This window comes from Dama dama, chromosome 5, assembly GCF_033118175.1.
Source record: "Dama dama isolate Ldn47 chromosome 5, ASM3311817v1, whole genome shotgun sequence".
Classification (NCBI taxonomy): Eukaryota; Metazoa; Chordata; class Mammalia; order Artiodactyla; family Cervidae; genus Dama; species Dama dama.
In genome coordinates, this window is record NC_083685.1 from 41,488,597 (window position 1) to 41,502,568 (window position 13,972).

General features: G+C 38.9%; 1 protein-coding gene across 2 annotated transcripts in view; it reads left to right on the top strand.

The window, feature by feature from the left end:
- Window positions 1-13,972, top strand: part of INTU (inturned planar cell polarity protein) — an 85,472-nt gene that overhangs the window by 5,301 nt on the left and 66,199 nt on the right. For both annotated transcript variants that reach the window (XM_061142317.1, XM_061142318.1), the window contains exon 2: window positions 8,115-8,653. In XM_061142317.1, the coding sequence (XP_060998300.1) occupies window positions 8,115-8,653 (539 nt within the window). The remainder of the gene's footprint in view (window positions 1-8,114; window positions 8,654-13,972) is intronic.

Below are 13,972 nucleotides of genomic sequence, written 5' to 3' on the forward strand. Positions count from 1 at the left end.
GGCTCCACCCTGGCGACCTCATCTAATTCTAATTACATTCCAAGGGCCCCACCTCCTGATATCATTGCATTGGGGGGTAGTGTTTCAAAATATGAATTCTGGGGGAACATAAGAATTCAGTGCATAATATTACTACACTGAAATAGTCACTCATTCTCATTCCTACAATGTTCTTTTACTCCTTCTATACTTTATACATTGTTGTCTCTGTTTGAAATAACTTTTCTTCCTGTCTCTACTTGTCATCATCATTCAAGGTCCCATTTAAGTGCTGCTTTCTCCTGGAACCTTAATTGATCCTTTTTAGACTTAATTGTGGATCACAACAAACTCTGGAAAATTCTTAAAGCAATGGGAATACCAGACCACCTTACCTGTCTCCTGAGAAGCCTGTATGCAGGTCAAGAACCAGACAGTTAACTGAATCAAAATTGGAAAAGGAGTACGTCATGGCTGTATGTTGTCACCCTGCTTATTTAACTTATATGCAGAGTACATCATGCAAAATGCCAGGCTGGATGAATTACAAGCTGGAATCAAGATTGCCAGGAGAAATACCAACAACCTCAGATATGCAGATGATTCTACTCTAATGGCACAAAGTGAAAAAGAAATAAAGAGCCTCTTGACAAGGTTGAAAGAGGAGAGTGAAAAAGCTGGCTTGAAACTCAACATTAAAAAAGATTATGTCATCTGGCCCCATCACTTCCTGGCAAATAGAAGAGGCAGAAGTGGAAGCAGTGACAGGTTTTATTTTCTTGGGCTCCAGAATCACTGCAGATGGGGACTGCAGCCTTGAAATTAAAAGATGCTTGCTCCTTGGAAGAAAAGCTATGACCAACCTAGACAGCATATTAAAAAGTAGAGACATTACTTTGCCAACAAAGGTCCATATAGTCAAAGCTATGGTTTTTCCAGTAGTCATGTATGGATGTTAGAGTTGGACTATTAAGAAAGCTGAACACCAAAGAATTGATGTTTTTGAACTGTGGTGCTGAAGTTTCTTGAGAGTCCCTTGGACAACAAGGAGATATAACCAGTCAATCCTAAAGGAAATCAACCTTGAATATTCATTGGAAGGACTGATGCTGAAGCTGAAGGTCCAATTCTTTGGCCACCTGATGTGAAGAGCCGCCCACTGGAAAAGACCCTGATGCTGGGAAAGGTTGAAGGCAAAAGGAGAAGAGGGCCCAGAGGATGAGATGGTTCGATGGCATCACCAACTCAGTGGACGTGAATCTGAGCAAACTCCAGGAGATAGTGAAGAATAGAGAAGCCTGGCATGCTGCAGTCCATGGGGTCATACAGAGTCATACACAACTTAGCAACTGAACGATAACAAGATTTGATTTCTCCAGTAACAGTTTTTCTCCTGCGTTGTTGTTGTTTAGTCACTAAATAGTATCTGACTCTTTGCGATCTCAAGGACAACTCCTCAATTCATGGGATTTCCCAGGCAAGAATACTGGAGGGGGTTGTTAGTTCCTTCTCTGGGCAGTCTTCCTGACCCAGGAATCGAACCCACATCTCCATTGCAGGCAGAGTCTTTTACTGCTGAACTGCCAGGGAAGCCCTTGTTTTTCTTTATAGTAGTTTTCATTCCTCACTTTTGGCACTTGTGTTTGAGCTAGATGAAGAGCTGTCTGTCCACCTGACATCTTTTAAAAGCACAGTAAAGGTCTAGCAGAAACCAATTTGCTGGTCTGTGATTCCAGTTCTACCAGAGTTAGATCGTGTCCTTAGTTTAGGGCACTGTAGACTTGCACCGTTTAGCTGAAGTATTGGGATAGGGGATGGGGTCATTATTAGCATAGTTCCAGTGGAGATGGGTTCCTGATGTAAAGAGTTGTTTCATGCAACAAGTTCACAGCTGTTAGTTCACCGACTCATCCCTTCTTCTCTGTTGTGCTTCACATTTGTTCCACTGGTGGCTGTGGCTGGACCAGAAGGAACACCATCAGTCCACCCCAGGCTCCCCACCTTCTCAAGCTGCCTGAACAGCTAGCACAGATTTTAACCATTAAAATCATTGTTTCCTTTTAGAAAACAAGCAAAAGACTTTGGAGATGAAAATTTAGATATTGCTGGTAGACAGAACGTAGAAATGAAAACAGAAAAGCATTGCGCAGACCAGTCCTTTCTGAACCAAGCCCAGGTAGAATCCATGATAACTTTTCATTCTGCTTTTATTTTGTGTGGCTTTTCTCTGTCCCTAGACTTGTCCTGCTGTAGCTATTAGTACTGTGTGACTACATAGCTACATGTATTGGCTACCTAGGTAAAGTACATTGTGCCTTTCCCACTAAAAAGAAAAAAGTATAACGTAAGAGGTTTGAAATTGTAGCCAAAATCTGTTTTCCTTAAGGAAATGTGCCGTGAGGGCTGGCTGTTTCATAACGTTTTTCTCGTTCTTGTGGTGACCAAGGAAATGCTGATGCTATTTCGCTTGGTGAAAAATGCTGACATTAATGCAGCTAAGGATCTGAGAGATACGATAACTTAGAAGAAGAAAAAAAGATGTAGTATCAACATGGAATTCTTGAATACATCAGTAACTGAGCAACTTATTAGCATTATCTAAAGTTTGTTTTCTTTAATATATTTCTGTTACAGCTTATGTAAGCAAACTAGATTATCTGCAAATTAGCAAGTTTTTCTCTAGGAAGAAGGCCTCTGCCCATATTTACCACATCATTTAGAGTTTGAACCCAATTGATGTGCCATCAAACTTTGCAGGCCAACTATAAATACACAGTTATTTCTGTTTAGAGCAAAGCAGAATAAACAAAGTAAGAATCTCATTGAAAGACATTTGCACAATAACAGCTTTGCAGCTTGCACCATAGGATCTCAGAAAAAGAGATGAAAGGATATTTATGTTAATATTGATTACTGTGACCCATATATCATCAAAATCTTAATTAAAACTGGTAGACTTAAAAATGAATCTTTTATTTTGGAATAAATTTATGTTTACAGAAAAGTTGCAAAGGTTGTACAAAGAGTTTCTGTAAATTCTTCACCCAGTTTTTCTCTGATGTTAACTTTTTACACAAATATGGTATGTTTGTCAAAACTAAGAAATTAACATTAGTACAGTCCTATTATTAACTAAATTCCTGACTTTATTCAGATTTCACCATTCCTCTGCTTAAGTCCTTTTTTGGTTCCCAGATCCAGTCCAGAGTATCACATGGCATTAGTCATCCTGTCTCCTTAGTTTCCTCTGGTCGTGACAGTTTCTCAGTCCGTCCTTGTTTTTCATAACCTCAGTCACTTGGTTAAGGTGGTGACTGCCAGATTTCCTCACTGTGAAGCTGCCGTATTTCACTTCCCATGCTCTCTTCTTTGGAAGCACATCACTGTGTGCACTAAAGAGGAAGAAAGACTAAGCTCCATCTCTTAGAGTGGGGTGTGTCTACATACAATACTAATTTCACTATTAGTGCATAGTTGCAATGAAAAGTTGGGGTTTCTTATTGTTTTTAGTACATCTCATCCATTATAATCGAACTAGTTTCAGAGTATGGTCTTTCCACCTCTGTAAACTTTCTGGCATGTTTATCAGTTATACTCTTGATGATTTTGTGATAGGAATTGATCACCTGTAGTAGAAATAAGGAGGGCTTTTCCTGTGGCTCAGTGGTAATGAGTCTGCCTACAATGCAGGAAGCTGCAGGAGATGCAGGTTCTATCCCTGAGTTGGGAAGATTCCCTGTAGTTGGGCATGGCAACCCCCTCCTGTATTCTTGCCTGGAGAATCCCCGTGGATAGAGGAGTCTGGCAGGCTACAGTCCACAGGGTCGCAAAGAGTCAGACCTGACTGAAGCGACTTTGCACGCACGCACAAAAGTAAGGAACCTTCTGGGAATCCTGAACTGTGGCCTTAAAGGCAGTGTCTAGTTTTGGTTCATGTGTCACCAGCACTTAGCTGGAACCTAGCAGACAGAGATTGTTGGGGACATCTTCGTTTACTGCTAGGGGTTGGAAGAGTGCGGAAATACAAGAGGTATATCTAATAAAGGTGTACATTTCTCCACAGCTCTGACTGTGGGGCGAGAGGACTGGAACTGCCATTTATTTGTCCTTAACTGTGCCAGACACGTTATTTTACTTGCTGTTGATGACAGCTCTGTGAGATAGCTAGAATCCATTTACTAGAAGAGAAAAGCTAAAGCTCAGAAAAGTAAAAATCTCAAAAGAACAGTTTGAACCAAGGTCTATGACTTTTCAGTTCATTTTCTTTTTATTATGTGTTTGTCTTCATTTGTAGTTTACTACAGTCATTTCCTTCTCTTTATTTTTGTCTCTTATCCCCTTTTTAAAAATTTCTTCCTCTTAAAAAGCAAATTATTCTACTTAAAGTGAAGTATTTTTTTAAATCTAGAGGTTAAGAAAATGGATCTTATTCATTGCTGGTGGAAATGTGAATTGCTATAGTCTTTGGGTAAAAATATATATGTATATACATATATATCACAAGTATATATGTGTGCATGTGTGTGCATGTATATGTACATATATATATGTCCCTACATAAAAAGATGGCTATTGTATTGTTGTTCATAGGAGATCCCCCCCAAAAAAAAGTGAATGTAAAGCTTATCAGTAGGTGAGTAATCAAATATGCTACATCTCTCATGCTACATATCTTAATGTAGCCGTTAGGTATTTCTGAATCATGATTTTAAGTGAGAAATTATACAGGTGTGTGCATGTGTGTATGTATAGATTCCAGTCACTTTTTCAAAACAAACAGTAGCAAATTTCCCTATATATATTTTATATTGTCATAAGAACATAGATTTTCAGAAATTTTTTTTATTGAAGTATAGTTGATATACAATGTTATATATCAATATATAATGTTAGTTTCTTGTATGCAGCAAAGTGAATCGGTTGTACATATATATCTATATTCTTTTTCATATTCTTTTCCATTTTGGTTCATTACAGGATATTGAATGTGGTACGTAGATTTTAACATCATTTATGTCAGTGAAAGATAGGAAGGGAGGATGACATCTACAATAATTACATGCCCATTTATGTAAGATGAGTCTGCCTATATATATAAGAAAGGATGCATGAAAGTACAGTTGCCAGCTAGAAATCTCAGTTCAGTTCAGTTCAGTCGCTCAGTCATGTCTGACTCTTTGTGACCCCATGAGTCACAGCACGCCAGGCCTCCCTGTCCATCACCAGCTCCCTGAGTTTGCTCAAACTCATGTCCATCGAGTCGGTGATGCCATCCAGCCATCTCATCCTCTGTCGTCCCCTTCTCCTCCTGCCCCCAATCCCTCCCAGCATCAAGGTCTTTTCCAGTGAGTCAGCTCTTCGCATGAGGTGGCCAAAGTATTGGATTTTCAGCTTCAGCATCAGTCCTTCCTGCTGCTGCTGCTAAGTCGCTTCAGTCGTGTCTGACTCTGTGTGACCCCATAGATGGCAGCCCACCAGGCTCCCCTGTCCCTGGGGTTCTCCAGGCAAGAATACTGGAGTGGGTTGTCATTTCCTTCTCCAATGCATGAAAGTGAAAAGTGAAAGTGAAGTCGCTCAGTTGTGTCTGACTCTTAGTGACCCCATGAACTGCAGCCTACCAGGCTCCTCTGTCCATGGGATTTTCCAGGCAAGAGTACTGGAGTGGGGTGCCATTGCCTTCTCCGATCAGTCCCTCCTAGTCAGCATCAATTCTTTACTCTTGCTCATCATCACATCTAATCAGTCTTAACGTCCTGGTGATTTTCAAGCGTCTCTCAAATGTTTTTCCTGCTTTCAATCTCCTCTCCTGTTGCCTTAGTTATCATATTTGCTTGGACTATGGAAGCAGTCTCCTGCATGGCCTCTTACCTTTAATTTTTGTCCACCTCAACTTCTATCATCCTGTCAAAGTAGAGCTATTCAAAGGTATCTGACTTGGAAACCCTCTACTAAAACTCTTTACTGATGCTCTCTGACCTACACAACAAAATCCAAACCTTCTGCAGGGGTCCTTCTCAAAATTAGAACTCCACATCTCCCATCATTCCCCACCTCATCAACTCCGCTCTGACAACCACAGACTGGCTGTCGTTGTCTACATAGACCAAGGAGACTACCCGTGAAGGCCTTTGCTTATCCTGGTACTTCTGTTTGGAATTCTCATCTCGTCCTCTGCTTCAGCCCCCCAAGCCCTCCTTCCTGGCCATTTAAAAACTCACCTCTGTGGTTTCCCTACTGGAAAGTCTCCCTTAATCCCACCCTCAACTTGGCCAAGCTGGATAAGCTCTCTTTTGCACTGACCATGTGTATTGTCATGAGCTCTTTCTCAGTGTCTCCTCTCCTCTGGACAAGGGAGGGAACTGATGTTTTCACCACTGTAATTCTAGTACTCAGCACAGTGCCTGGCGCTGTTTACTTGTTCCACTACTGACACACTCCCTCCTTGGCACCCTCCTTGGCACACTCCCCTGCTGGGATCATTAACTCATAACCAAAAAGTGGTTTCACATTCAGATTTTAGAGAATAAGATGAATCATCTTCATGTTTAGCAGGGAGGGATAAATGTTTCTTTGGGATCACATATCTTTAAATAACATAGCAGATTAAAAAGGTGAGATTTTAAAGCAAATCAGCTTCATTCATTTTCTAATTGATATATATCTTCATAAGTAATTGTGTATAATTATGGTATTTTCATTGTGCCATTTTGAATTATGGTGCATTGTTATTTAATATTTTATGACAAAGATGCAGTTATTAGTAGAACTGCAGAGTTATTAAATGTTGATTTCTGCAGATATAGACAGATATATTCAAAGCAACTGATAATGGTAAATAAACACATGTGCCTAAGTGCCTAAAATGATGCCACACATTGGGGACCAGCACAGGCCAAAGAAATGTTAGTTTTGATATCTGGGGATAGTTATGCTTTTTTTTTTTTTTAACCAAACATATATAGTTGAAAATTCAGTGTTAATTACCAACCACAGACCAGGGCAGTGGTTAGTTTCAGACTGAGTAATAGAATAGTACTTTTTTTTAAAATTAATTTTCATGATATTTAGAAAGAGACACTTGATATAAGTTAAAAGAACCAGGATTGCTAATAAATACTGCAGAAAATAGAGATGTCATATAACTGACTGAATGATTAGGACCCAGCTTATACCCTTTCATGCCAACATATTACAGTCCATGTTTCTGAAAAAACTCTCTCCAGTGTAACAAATTTTGCTTTAAAGTATACCAATTTGAAAGGTGAACTGTTTGTAACATTGAACAGGGTAGAGTTTGTGGTTGGTTCTGTTACCTTAAGAAGAATATTTTTGTGTTTCATTGCTGTTTCAATCACTTTAATAGCAACAGTTTTGTTTTTTTCAATGTCCTACTTCCCAGTTAAAAGGTTTTTTTTTTATAATCACATGATGAATTATGTAATTTGTGGTGTACTTTTCCTGCTAAAATTGTTCATTAAAAAGAATTTTATGGACATTTTAGGCTATAAAGTGATTATTATTAACTGTGATTGTATGATAAATTAGTTGATCTCAGCAAAGATTTTAGTTCATGGTGAGTGAATGTTCCTCTTTTGAAAATGTATTATATAAACAAAGACTCTTAATATTGGTAGGCTTTAGTTTTTGTTTTAGCATGTCAGCCATGATGTATAATTTCTATGCAAATAAGATGTTTTTATGTACAATTTCCAAATGTCTTACATCTGTGGACATAATTGTATAATCAACTACTAATGTAAATTATTGTCCAGGGAAATTGTCTAAAGTGAACAAAAACCACACAGGGAATTAAATTTAAAAAACAAAACAGAACCTTGGGTTCTAGGAGAGGGCCATCTCTTTTTTCGTTTGTTTTCTTTTCTATCACTGTGCCATTTTGATCCCCTCTCCTCCAACCCCAGTTCTTCAAAGCTCTACAAACAGCATTCTACAGTAAATAATGCTGATGCTCACAGTAAATTAGGAACAGAAAGGAGACCTTGAGATAATCAAGGCGCTTTCGCCCTTCCCATCTCCCTGCACCCCAGCCTGTACCCTCACCCCCGTGCTGGAAAGGCATAACTGTTTTTCCTATGTTGCGCTGCGATTCAGACTATCTTTTCTCTTTTCCATAGTGACCTTGAGCCTGAATGGCTGGACAGTGTGCAGAAGAATGGAGAGCTGTTTTATTTGGAGCTGAGTGAGGATGAGGAGGAAAGCCTCCTTCCTGAGACACCTACTGTGAACCATGTCAGATTCAGTGAAAACGAGATCATTATCGAAGAAGATGATTACAGAGAAGGAAAAAAGTATGAACCCAAACTCAAGCGGTTTACCAAGATTTTAAAAAGTAAAAAACTTTTACCCAAGCGCTATAATAAAAAAAATAGTAATGCCAGTGGGCCAGTATCCATTCTAAAGCATCAGTCCAATCAGAAAACGGGAGTTGTTGTCCAGCAGCGGCACAAAGATGTGACTATCTACGTAAACCCCAAAAAGCTAACCGTCACCAAAGCCAAAGAGCAGCTCAAGCTTCTGGAAGTACTTGTTGGGATTATCCATCAGACCAAGTGGAGCTGGAGAAGAACTGGAAAACAGGGCGGTGGAGAGAGGCTTGTGGTCCATGGCCTGCTGCCAGGAGGATCTGCAATGAAGAGTGGTCAGGTTTTAATTGGTAAGTCCTGCTGGTGAACATCAGTCCTTGTTTGCAGGGTTAACGGTTGATGATGCCTCTGAAGAAAGCGATTGAAACAAAATTATACCGAGTCTCAACTAATTAAAGATTGCTCAATGATATTTGGGACAATAGTGAAATTGTAAGGATGGTGTACTGCAATGTGCGGTGTTCTTTAGACAAGCACTTTAGTGCACTGAATATGCGTGCATGCTTTGTTTGGCCAGGGAACAACTAATTTTTGAGTTTTTATAAATTTTATTTCTTCTTGGTTTTATTTGCTGACAAGAAAAAGAAAGTTGACAGTACAGTGATAATTTAGGTTTGAATGACCTATATCCAACAACATGATACAGAAGTATGTAATTTAAGAATAAAAATACTTTAAAATTGTATGTTTGCACTTAAGCACACTGAGTTTCTTGGAGTGGTTTTTAAATGATTTCCTTTGGCACATTTAGCAACAGCGGTGTTACAAATAAATTTCCTTTTAAGGGCATTTATCATAAAATATCCTACCGATTTTGAAGGGAAAATAGTAAACCTGTGAGTTATTCTGAATATGTGTTAAGATGAGCATTTTGTGTTGCTGATACATTTTAAACTGCTGGATATATTTGAGTTAGCAACTTTATTAAAGATAAATTAGTTAAAGATGAGACTATGTTTTTAATGAAACTTACAGGTATTAACAGTTCTCAAAGCTGATGGTCTTAAGCTGACTCAGTCCGAGAGATTTTGATAAAGGAATTTTTTTAGATTCTTTAGAAACTATTTAAAGTATTTTAAAAATATCTTTTACTTAAAGTCCAACTTTTTTTTGTTCATTGATGCATCAGGTAGTTTTTTGAGCATCTGCTAAATGCCAGGAATACAAAGGTTACACTAATGATCCAGTTACTACTCCTCTTAAGTAGCTCACACTGTTGTGAAGGGCTTCCCTTGTGGCTCAGCTAGTAAAGAATCTGCCTGCAATTCAGGAGACCCCGGTTCGATTCCTGGGTTGGGAAGATCCCCTGGAGAAGGGATAGGCTACCCCCTCCAGTTTTCTGGCCTGGAGAATTCCATAGACTATATAGTCCATGGGATTACAAAGAGTCAGACACAACTGAGTGACTTTCACTTAACTGTTGTGGAAGAGGTGGGTCAAAAATAAGCAGACGGTTTCCTGCAGTGTGATAAATGCCATGACGGGGATTTGCAAGGGGGAATCTTGTAGGAAGGGCATCTGTGCAAAGTGTGTCTTCTAACTGGTTGCAACAAGATCTCCACGTTCTCTCCTTAAAATGTAATTTTGACACTCTTTCCAAGGAGAGTTATGGTCTGAATGGGTGTCTTTGCCCTGCCTCCTTGGCCTTGAACCTGGGTCGGCCTGCGCCTGCAGCTTAATTGGTACTGTGTGACTTAAGAAGTGGGATCATAAAAAGATGCTGCTGCTTGCCTGTCACCATTCTGTGAGGAAGTGCTTGCCTGTCACTGTTCTGTGAGGACGCCCAGGCGGCATGAAGAGGCCTTGAGTAGTGGTATTCTGGCTGATGGCCCCAGCTGAGGCCCTGGCTACCCTTCCCAACGGCCACCAGATGTAAGTGAAGAGTCTGTCCGGGGAACTCCAGCGCCAGCCACTGTCTGGCTGCAGCTACATGAGAAACCCTAGTGAGAACCTCAGCTGAATCCCAGCAACCCAAGTACCGGGAGAGAGAATAAATGGTGGTTGGTGTTTGTTTCTTTTTTTTTTTTTTTTTAATTTTTTTTATTTTTTTTATTTATTTTTTTATTTTATTTTTTTTTAATTTTTTTATTATTATTATTATTATTATTTTTTTCCAGTGGGTTTTGTCATACACCAGTGGGTTTTGTCATACATGTTTCTTTTTTTTTTTTTTTTTTTTTTTTTTGAGATATAATCGACATATTAGTTTCAGGTATACAGCATAATGATTTTATATTTGTATGTACTCTGAAACGATCACCACAATAAGTCTAGGAAGCATTCATCTCCACACATAGTTACAAATGATCATTGTTATTTGAAGCTAGTGAGTTTCTAGGTGATCACTTAGGCAGTAACAGGCAACTGAAGCAGGAGCTAGTGCATATTTACATTCTCTGAAGTCCTCACCTTCCTTTTGTGTAAAGTTACAGGATTGGGTCAAAATATCTCTAGGGTTTTTTCTTTTAGTTCTGTGAAAGGAGGCCAGCATCCCTGCTTATGAAATCCTGCCTGGTTGTTGCAGGATTGCAACCATAATTGTAGGATCCCACATGTGGAAAACCCCAGCTCATGCCCTCTCTTTATATTCACCTAGGGCCTTTGCTGGGAATACCCATTTGGACTGAGTTTTAGACAAATCTCTAAAATTCTTTGTACCCATTTCTCTTGAAACCTAACAGAGAGGTGGCTATGACAAGTGAGCCTCCTGTTCCTTATTTCCTTTCCCCTGATAATCACTCCAGTCTGCTGACCCTCCTAGGAATGCCAGTTACCTCTGGGTATGATCTTTGCACCATCTGTATGGGAGGAGAGAGAATCAACCAGAGAGAGGAAGACTGCCAGGGTGGCCCTACTGTTTATTGTTAAAATAACTTAAAGGTACCCGAGATGCTAGTAGTCTACTTTTTTTAACCTGAATGAGGTAGCATGTATTGTACTGCAATTTATGCATTTTTCCCGCATGTGTATTAAATAGCAATAAAAAGTTAGAAAAGTTAGACAAACGATTTCAGTTTTGTAACAGGGAAGATTATAACTTACAAATAAGTAGAAAAGGAAATTTGTTGAAATAAAATGATAATTTCATCTTTGGCACAGGGCAAAATGCTTGGCTCATCATAAGCCCTCAAAAACATGTACTGAATGAATAAACTATGTAAATGAATACATGTAGTGAAAACAATTAGACGTTAATGTAAATATAGCAAAATGCTGTAGTGTTGGATTAGTGTGGGGGCTTTATGGGTGGTGGTTGTCTGCTTTTTCAAGTTTTGAATTTTATGATTAAGTCCTGTATTTTTAAAATTACATAATTTGGGAATAAAGAATGGGTGATTTTTTTCAGCATTTATTTTTTAAAATTCTCTGAGCAGTCATAGGTATTAAGCTTGTGAATAATGAATATTACCTCATAACCTGACTTACACCAGAGATATAAATCACTGTTAGGAAAGAGCCTTCGTCCTTGAATGCTTCATTGGGCAGATGCCCTCATTTATCAAGATCAGAAGTCCTGTTCCAAGTCGGGTGTGTGTTCATACGCATCTCCAAGAATGGACAATTTTAATGTCATGGTGAGTTTGCTAAATGCAAAGCACCTTGCTAAATTGCGCAAGGTCACCCCATAGGCGGGAGGATCATGAGAGCTTTGTCCAGCTCAACGCAGCTTGCTCCAGGTGACTCTTGCCCTTGTCTCATTGGAGAGTGACCACTGTTGACTAAAGTCCCTTGAGCAGCACAGTGAGATGGGCGACTCTTCTTTCTTTTCACGACAGCAGAAATCTGTTCTATTCTCATTCTTCTTTGCTGGTTTCCTGGGGGCTTTCTACCTTTCTTGGTGCCATTTTTCTGTTCAGGCTGCCAAGGGCTTACATGTTTATTTTTATATTTCTGTTAAAGTTGGACAGCTGATAGCTCCTGAACTACCTGTAGCTAGTCCCCGTCCGGTCAAGAGCAAATAGAAGTTCTCTTATCTGTATCCTAGAAACACTGTCATCTGTGTGTTATTTTTTTTCTTCAAGATTATTTTTCAACTCATTTAAAATTAGGTGTTCTTTTAAGGATTGGGAAGGATAGGGTTAGAGAAAGTACATATTAGTATTCTAGACTTTGCATACCCTGAAGACTATTTCTGATGAAGAATAAACAAAGTTTTTGTTTGAAGTTCTTTTTGTATCAACTTCTGAAAAGCTCCCCTGTGGTCACTAAATAGATATGTTTTATATAACACTTGTGCTGTTTCGCTTTTAAATAAAAAAAAAAATTTGGAAGTGCTTTTGGATTTATTTAAAAAAATCATTTAAATTGAGGTGTTACTCCATAACATACCCAAATCTTAAATGAATACTCAGTGAATTTTAACATATGTATATACTTTTGTAACTACAACCCAGGTGGGTCCCCAGATGCTTCATGGTGCATCCTCCTTATTAGTACACCCACCAAAGATAATCTTCTAAAAGTCAGAAGTTTTCTAGCAACAGTTGATTTCACCTCTTCTTGAACTTCATGTATATGGAAGTATATGGTGTGTATTCTCTTGTTTCTGTTTTCTTTAGTTTATAGTCTATGAGACATGTGGATGTTGTCACTATGTAGTAATCCATTGTATGAATACATACTATTTATTTTTCCATTCCACTGTTGACAGACATTTTGGGTGTTTGCAATTAAAATATCTGAAGCTCTCTTTTGAAAAGATAGCTTTGGGTTTTATGAACATGTAATGTGTGGTTTTATTCTCTAATATTTGGTAGGCTGTTATTTGGTATACATTTTTGTCTTCTCCCATTATAGTTGTAACATTTTGATATTTTGTTTTCCTATACTTACAATCCCCAAGTAAGATTACTTTATTTTATTTATTTATTTTTGACTGTGCCGTGTGGCTTATGGGATCCTAGTTCCCCGACCAGGGATCAAACCCAAGTCCCCTGCAGTGGAAGCACAGAGTCCCAACCACTGGACCGCCAGGGAAGTCCCCATTTCTATATGCTTAATGGAAATAACTCTACTTACTTGTCTGTCTTCTCTCACATAATTTATCCTCCGTGTTTTTACCCATGGTACTTGATTCACTAGTAAAGACACTGAAGCAGTGAGTTCTTTGGAAAGACGGAATTTTAAGAGATTTTAGGCCATTGTAGAGAGAGTCTGATGCAGTTACTTCCTTCTGTGGGTGAGCACCAGAGGTGTCATGTTCCTTATCCAAGAGCAGCCAGCCAGCGAGTCAGTGATAAAGCTGGAATCCGTGGGTTGTGAATTCTGTTCACAGAGCTCTTTCACTTAACCATGTTGCTCACTTGAGTGGGTGGGGAAAGTGCCAAAAGATTTCTCTTTGAAACAAAAAAGAAATGATTTAATCCTTTCAAAAATGTAATTGGGAAATAAGCTACCACAGTGTACTGTTTAATCCAGTTAATCCATTTTGAAACATTTGTTCTAAAGTCATCTAAGACACACCTGCAAGCCATCACCAGCAGATCAAATCAGGTCCACCAGCCTAAAATCTCCTAGAATTCTATCTTTCCAATGAACTAAGACCCATTTTGGTGCAGTCTGCAAAATGAGAATGGTTTTAACTTTTTTCAGTGGTTAGAAAACAAATC